This window comes from Enhydra lutris, unplaced genomic scaffold (genome assembly GCF_002288905.1).
Source record: "Enhydra lutris kenyoni isolate GAN:26980312 unplaced genomic scaffold, ASM228890v2 scaffoldscaffold14, whole genome shotgun sequence".
Taxonomy (NCBI): Eukaryota; Metazoa; Chordata; class Mammalia; order Carnivora; family Mustelidae; genus Enhydra; species Enhydra lutris.
The window spans coordinates 45,322,303-45,330,861 of NW_019154098.1; the positions used below are offsets into that span (position 1 = coordinate 45,322,303).

General features: G+C 35.6%; 1 protein-coding gene across 1 annotated transcript in view; it reads right to left on the bottom strand.

Annotated features, from left to right (window-relative positions):
• LOC111146693 (solute carrier family 26 member 7) overlaps positions 1–2,413 on the bottom strand; it is a 112,759-nt gene extending 110,346 nt beyond the window's left edge. The window contains exons 1-2 of the mRNA XM_022502356.1: positions 2,392–2,413; positions 1,947–2,254 (exon numbers count right to left, since the gene is read on the bottom strand). Of these exons, the coding sequence (XP_022358064.1) occupies positions 1,947–2,139 (193 nt within the window). The 5' untranslated portion in view covers positions 2,140–2,254; positions 2,392–2,413. The remainder of the gene's footprint in view (positions 1–1,946; positions 2,255–2,391) is intronic.
• Positions 2,414–8,559: the final 6,146 nt, after the last annotated feature.

Below are 8,559 nucleotides of genomic sequence, written 5' to 3' on the forward strand. Positions count from 1 at the left end.
ATTACTTGCTTTTCTAAGCCTCCATTTTCTCATGTGGAAAATAGAGAAGAGACTGCTGTCTCTTGGGATTTTGTTAGGAAAGGGGAAGATAATGATTAGGGAGGTTTAGCACAGGGCCCCTGACAACAACGGTAATTTATTTATATTTCACTTTTTATCTCCCCATAGTGCATAAGCCTGAGAAAGTTTGAATTGTCTTTAAAAGAGTAGGTACTTTTAGGAGGATTAGTCTTTTCATGTATCAAGAAAAACCCTAAAGATCTTTCTAGCAGTGTAGCCTTGACCAGTCACTGGTAGCTTTCCAAGAGAACCAGCAGCCAGATCCGTAACTTCAATGTACAGAGCTGAATAAGCTTTGTGCTTCTCCTCAGTCAGGGGCTGGCCAGTGTGTTTCTTTGTGACCAATGAAACATATGACTCATAAAACAAAATCCCCCAAAAATCTACATCCAAATGAAAGCCGTACAATTAATTGCCAAGGACTTATACATAAATACTACTGCTAAGGGTGTATCATAGGCATTTATCACATCCCCAAATTTCCTTATTAACTTGATATTTTATAGAGATGAAACTACAAATGGTTTTAAAAATACATTTCTCTTTCACTCTACATTAAATTAAAACAAAATAAATGTATAAGATATACTGACACTATCTGGTGAAAAAGCCCTTGGAAGTCAATCACCTAAGACTCAAAACACATAGTAGTGTCTCATTTTGAATTTAAAATTGAATAAAATCAAGGCTGAAAATGTCCTAACCTATTATTTACTTTGCATTTTTATTAAAGATTACCATGCTTCACTGTTGGCAAAATGGTCATTAAAAATGTAATATAAGACTATTCAGGAAAATAGAATCCTATAAAGTATGATAGTATTATGGATCTTAAAGTAAAGCCACCAGTGCAGATGTTCCTAATCATACTAAAAATACAAATACACAAACCAGTTTGTTCCAGCTACAGAATAATTCAGTTAAAAGAGTGCTTATAATTTAACAGTATGAATAATAGTTGAAGCCAGGGATACAGTAAAACTACAAGGAAATATAAATCTACAGAGTCTATGCCAAGGAAAGTGTTCCAAATCCTCAAGGTTGAGAAATTGGTTTCTTTCCTTGCTACAGGTAGGAAATTATTACTTGAATTAGAGAAAAAAATCATAATAACACTAATAATAATACAACAAATGTACCTTTAAGGCAAACAACATGTGCACACACACAAGCTCACACACACATGTACATACCACTTAACTTACATCTTTCACCAAGAGAAACACATATCTAAATCCAGAATATCACTTAGAATCTGCTTTGGGAAAGTTAAACTCAGACTTCTCAACCGTTTAAATTTCTTATTGAGAAATAAATACAGGACATACTGTAATACAGAATTAAATCAGCATGCACAGTAAAACATAAGCTCTAAGGACATACAGGATTCTCTTTGCAAATAATGATCTTGGCAAAGAGCCTCCTTTATGTACAGAAAGCTCTGTTCCTTGCTTACAGCAACTCGAAAGGCTACAACAGGTCATTGTGTGGTGCTAATTAGGTTTACAAACTTTATGTACAAGCCAGGAGATATTTTATAGCTTGATTCCGTGAAAGTAAGAAACTATTATCAGTAAGGTCAAACTATAAAAACTCACTTTCCTACAATTACTAATCTTTTCCTCTTACATAGTATGAATTTTAACATTGCAAATACATATTAATGCTATTCAAAAATTGGTTGTGCTTAATAGCTTTCAAAAATAGAAAAAAAAAAACACTAGGGAAACCTTCGTGTACAGGTATTCCGTGTGCTTATTTCCCCCAGAGTTAATGAACTATCCATTTCACTAGCAAATTATAGCTCTTGGGTCATAATACTCTTCCAAGAAAGCGAAGTGACATCTATTCTGCATGAAACAGGAAAATCAAATGCAGTACATTACCTTGTGTCACCTGTTGAACTGCCAACATTATCCCAGACATGGTGTCTGGAAGCAAGTTTTCTTTCAGATTGTAGTGTGGTGCCCATTCCAGAATAGGCAGACGCCTTCGACACCACTGTTTAAAGTCTTCGCAATGGGGGGTTTGCATCTTGCTCCACAGCATGCCTTTCTTTTTCCTCTTTGTCCCTGTCATTTTTCAGCTTCCCTCTTGTAGAAGTAAACTTCTTTAGACAAGAAAAAAAAAACTGTTGCAGAACACCTCCTTTCAATGCCAGGCTCCAATTCGTCTGTGGTTTTCAATGTCAAAGCTATCCAGAAAACAAATCAATAAAAGAGAGAGAGAGGGAGAGAGAGATTAACAGAAACACTTAAGTATATGCAGCCAGGCTGTATGCCTTATTGTGGTGAAGCTAATTATTCCAGATAAAAGGTATAGATTTAAAACCTTGAGTCGTTATCTGAACAAGATGGGGAAATGGTTCCTGTTAGTGTATGATTTTTCTGAGCTTGGAAAAGTAATGGGTTCAGTGTTAAGCTGGTCTAGAGCTCTTTTGCCTGTAATTCCTCGTATATTCACTGTAGTCTTATGTTTTTGGCTCCAATCCCAATGGCTAATGAGGTAGTTCTGGGCGTGTGTTGGAAGTGGGCTGGGTTATGCTAATGTAACCAGGAAGCTAGTCCAGTCTCTGCCCTACAAGCTGTGCCAAAACATAAAACTGCCCGAGGGGTCTATCGTGCGAAATACATTCAGACAATCTAGGCTTACTGTTTGAGAAAGTATATATTTTCAATATATCAGACGACTGCCAGTTCTACAAAATTCAGAAAAAGAAGAGGGTATTGCTAAATATCCTTATCTTTTTTATTCCCTGGGAGATGAGCTTTTCATTCATACAGAAACATTCAGACAGCCGCTGCCCAGTCAGAGAACGGAATAGCCAGTTCTCACAAACAAACTGAAATTTCATCTCATGGGCTAAGAAAATAAGCATCACTATGAGCAAATACTTGTGGCAACAGTACTTCCCTGCCTCTGACATTGTTCATTCAATTTTTCTCTAAATCATCTAATTCTCACACTCATGCTATTGTAACTAGAATTTCTTAAGGAATAATGTATGGTTCAAACTATGGTTTAAAGTGTCCCCAAATTTTTTTGTGCTGCTGCCTTCTTTTCACGTGACCTTTGGGGGGTTTCTCTTTTTTTAGGTAGTGTGTTACATTTTATAATAGGACAGGCTGTCAAAGATTTTTATTTTATGATTTTTTCCCCCTACCCCAGAAGAAAAACACTGCATTTATGAGCTGTGCCATTGGAATTAAACCAAAAAGCCAATATATTAACTAAAATCCTGAAGCCAAGAAAAAGAATATCATGTACGAGTTTGCGTAGCCTCTTTAATACCTATTTATTGAGAGAGCAGGAATCTGATTTCTGAAAACCTTCAGAATAGCAGAGTACTTGGAGCCCTTGACTACGTCCAAGCTCCTCTACTGTACCTTTTTCCATTGTTTTTAAATTAAGGTAGAGAACTATTCTCTCTGCTTTCCAAATATGACATGGCTTTCTATCTGTGCAAAAGCAACTTTCTTTATAAATACAATAAATCCCAAATATGTAGGGATACAGGTACACTTCATTCGTACATACAGGTTAGAATTTGTTCTGCATTTTTCCAATTGTTTATATCATGTTAAATTTACAAACCCTTCCTTAGTTTAGATATTGGGTCCATTTAGAGACTGAGTCATAGCATTTTAACCCTACCCCTTGGTACGAAAGATAAAACCACCAGATAAGTAAATCCAGTCTCTTTTTGTTTTATTTATTTATTTATTTATTTTTGAGATTTTACTTATGTATTTGACAGAGAGAGATCACAAGTAGGCAGAGAGGCAGGCAGAGAGAGAGAGCACACTCAGGAGCTGGGGGCGGAGGGGGTGGGGGTGGGAGAAACAGGCTCCCGCCTGACCAGGGACCCAGGTGCAGGACTCAATCCCAGGACCCTGGCATCATGACCTAAGCCAAAGGCAGACACCCAACCAACTGAGCCACCCAGGTGTACAGTAAATCCATTCTTAATAGAGATGCTCCATTGCTTTTCTTTCACAAACAGCAATCTTTAACTTTGTTTTATATACTACATTCAGTATACAAACAAAGATATATATGCATGTATGTATGCTTCTATAATCAAAATTAACACTGAAGATATTTTTTCAAAACAAATCTAGATCATAAATTCAAATCTATAATGACAAAAGTAAAAAAAAAAAACTTGACTGAAATCACCAAGCAACAGCTACAATTTGTGTAATTTCAATCATTTTTTAAAAACCCTTATGTTAAATATTTATCACAAAGAATTCACATGAATGGACTTTTAGAATTGAAGAGGTATCTAAGTATCTAAGTTGAAGAGTTATCTAAATATATTAGTACCAGCAAATGTTCTAAAATATCCTAAGACCAGGAAAGAGGAGAAATTAGTTTGATAAAATAGTTCTGTTTTATTTCAATCAAAAAAACTCTTTTAAAATACAATAAATCTTTCCCCCCCAAAATTTTTAAGTATAAATCTGGAATTCCAAAATCCAGAATTTTTTTCAATTTGATATGCTTGCATATTTTTAAAAACATGCCAAAATCTCACTCCAAAGCAGGGTATCACTCCTATTTATAACCAACAATACCAAAAAACCCTATGAAGAAATTTATTCACACCCACAAGATTCTCAGAGTACTTTGATCCAGCCCTTAAAATTCAAGAAGACTAAATATACTTGTTCAAAAGTTTCAATGACTAAAATTAGCTTCAAGTTCAGTACTGTGTATATTCTATATGAGACAGCTCTTCCCAAATGTCCAGGCAATCCTTATACAATAAAAAGATGACCATATCTTCCACCTCTACCTCTTAGGCAATGACAGAAAAATTCTTCTTCCTAAAATAATATTTTGATCACATTGGTGACATTTTTGAACTTCCAGTGATGTCCAGTATCAAACTTAAACTCATCAGCACAAGCATGTGACTCTATTCCATTCCCCTACCCACCTCTGACTAGCTTCTCATCAAATCCATTTAATTAAGTATTTATTGAACACCTACTATTTGCTAGATTCTGTGTGAAGGGCTACAGAAATGGAGTAGAGGGTGGGGGAGAGCAGATTGTCTTCACTTTCTGAGAGTTAGCATTTAATGAACAAAATAGGAAATGTATAACTAACGGACTCAAAGCAGAATGGGATAAATTAATAAAAGGTCACACAAGAATGTGATGGTTGCCCAGAGAAGGGAGAGAATTGCATTCCCACTGAGAAAAAAGGCTTCCCACCTTACTTAGACCCTCTGTTCCAGCAGTAAGTATACTCATGGTTTACTCTTTAATAGATCTCTATGCTAATTTCCCTTGTTCCATGGTCTTTTTCCTCATCTAAACAGTTTACTCAATGCCACCTCTTCCATGAAGCTTTCCCTGGCTTCCCCATAGTTCTGTTCATGCTATACACTAAACACCCAAGTAGCCCTGAAGCTATTCATGGGTCTACAGTTATAGTCATTTTCACTATTGGTTTTCTTCTTTGAAATCTATTTCATTTGATTTTATTAAATTTGGCTCATGAGATTGTAAATTCCTTGTGAGTAGGGATTATTCACATAGCATGTTTTGTCTCTTTTCCTTAGGAAAAGTCTGGGAAGTCTAAGAACAAGGCACCCAAAGAGTAGATGTTTGGTGAGGGCTCTCTTCCTGGTTTGTAGATAGCCACCTTCTCATTGTATCTTATATGGCCAAGAGAAAGAATTCTTGTCTCTTTTCCTCCTTATAAGGGCCCTGATCCTATCACGGAGTCTCTACCCTCATGACATCATATAAATCTAATCATTTCCCAGAGTTCTCACCTCCTAGTACTATTCCATTTACTGTTAAGGTTTCAACATAAGAATATTGGAGGATACTCCAGAACTGCGAGAAATAAATGTGTGTCATGTAAGCCACACAGCCCATGGTTTTTCTGTTACAGCATTCTGAGCAGAAAAGGAAAGAATTGAAGGACATGGAAGGAAGGAAAGAAGGGAGGAAGGAAGGAAAAAGGAAGAAACAATAAAAATAGTAGTTCACTAAGAATTAGTAAAAGCCCTTTCTCATTTCTGACCAACAACTGATACACAATAAGTGAAATATACTATGGCTGGGGACATATCATGATTTAAGATTTGAAAATGCCAAAAGAGGGAATTACCCAGTACACTACTAGAAATCCACCCTTCTAAGAGCTCCATGACTGTGAATCTATAAATACTGCTTTAGCTTTCCTACTTCTAAGAGCATTAACATTAACATTACACATGTTAAAGGAAATACATGTAAATTGGAAGGTTGTGATTGTGCTTTTCTTATGCATCCTCATTTTCCAGCTACATGTCTTAAGTAACTTCAGTTATTGGCATAGATTGTAATTCTTTGAATTATTTAGACCATTTAAATTTATATGATTGTCGATATGGTTGAGTTTAAATCTACCATTTTGCTATAATTTTATACTTATTCCATCAGCTCTTTATTTTTCCTCTCCTATTACCATCTTTTGGATTATTTTCTATGATTATACTTTATTTCATTTGTTGTTTTATTTGCTATAACTCTTAATTTGTTGATCACTTTAGGGCTTATATTGCACATGTTTGACTTATCAAAGTCTATCTTCAAGTGATAGCACACCATTTCACATTTAGTATAAGGACCTTACAACTGTACACTTCCACTTTCCTTTGTGCTATTATTGTCATAGACTTATATCTACATTATTACTTTCTGTCTTAAAGTTGCTTACCTTTTAAAGACAGTTAAATAATTTTAAAATTCTATTATATTTACCCATTAAGTTACCGTTCCATTGGTCTTCATTTTTCCTTGGATAGTTCCAGATTTTCTCATCTGGTATTATTCTCCTGTCTGAAGTACTTCCTTTAACATATCTTCTTGCAAAGATTTGCTAAATAAATTCTTTCAGGTTGTATATATCTGAAAAAGGTTTTATTTTGACTTTTCAAAAATATTTATTTATTTGAGGGAGGGAGAGATAGAGAGAGCGCAAGCACACAAGGGGGCTGGGGCAGAGAGACAAACAGACTCCCCACTGAGCAGGAAGCCTGACTCAGGGCTCTATCTCAGGACTCAGATCATGACCTGAGCCTAAGTCAGACTCTTAATCAACTGAGCCACCCAGGCACCCCTATTTTGCTTTGTTTTTGAAAGATATCTCCATTTGGGTATAGAATTCTAGGTTGACAGAGATTTTCTTTGTTTTTGTCATCCCTGTTGTGTTTTTTGTTTGTTTTAGTACTTTAAAGCCATTGTTCCACTGTCTAGCTCTTTTCCAACAAGAAATTTTTTGTCATCATCTTTGTTCTTCTGTACATGTTGTGTCTTTCTTCTCTAGATCTTTTAAGACTCTGTCTTTATCATTGGTTTTAAGTAATTTCATCGTACTGTATCTTAGTGTTTCTTCCTTCCAGCATATTTTGTTCCTTTTTTGATGTATGTACTTGGTGTTTGTCAAGCTTCTTAGATCTGTGGGTTTACAGTTTGAACCATATTTGAAAAATGTCTGACAATTAATTATTCAAATATTTTTTTCTGCCCTACATCCTTTGGAGACTCCAAATAAATATACATTGGGCTGATACTGTCCCACAGTTTGCAGATGCTTTTATGCATATTTATGTCAGCTTTTTTTAGGTTTCATTTTAGGTAGCTTCTATTGTTGTCTTCAAGTTCATTAATCTTTTATTCTGTAATTTCTAATCTATTGTACATACCATCTGGTGTGGTTTTCACCTCAGAGATTAAAAGCAAGACCTGAAAGCATTTTACTGGTAAGTGGGACCAGAAGAACATTTATTCCCACTATTAAGATACAACCAAAGTCACTACCTGATGCTCTGTGGATCATGAGATTTTCACTCAGCCTGATGGAAACATGAACTATTCCTGACACTGCAGGAATCCCTAGGATTGTTCCTTCTAGCCATTTCCCTAATGTCTATAGATTCCTCACACTCTTGTGTTCTTCTTTATTTAGCTGAACATTTTGCATGTGCAGATTTCTGACACTGTCTCTGTATCACTCTTTTCTCTTATACTCTGTGTGAAATCTCTCTGCTTTGGCCTCCCAGACTCCAGGTTAAGGAGACTACCAGTCTTCTGAGTTCTCATCTACCCCTATGCTCTGCTATACCTTGGCTTGGCAATTTTCCTAGCAGTAAGCTGGGACAATCAGTGCCTCATTTAGTTTGTTTCCAATCTTTTCAAGATTACTGTCCTTTGTTGCCTGATGTCCAAATTCTTGACAGTATTGTTTCACATGCTTGTCAGGTTTCTTTTTGTTTCAGGCAGAAAGATAAGCTTAGTCTCTGTTACTCCATTCTGGATGGAAAATAAAGTTATTCACTATATAATATGGCTTTCAAACAGTCTACCATTGTGATCACTTCCTTAAAATTTGCTATACCTTGCTAATTTTCTTTTTAGAATGTGGTACCAAAATTTAATAGTGATTAGCTGTGTTCTGACTTGAAAAGTGTAAACAGTACCATACAATTAAATT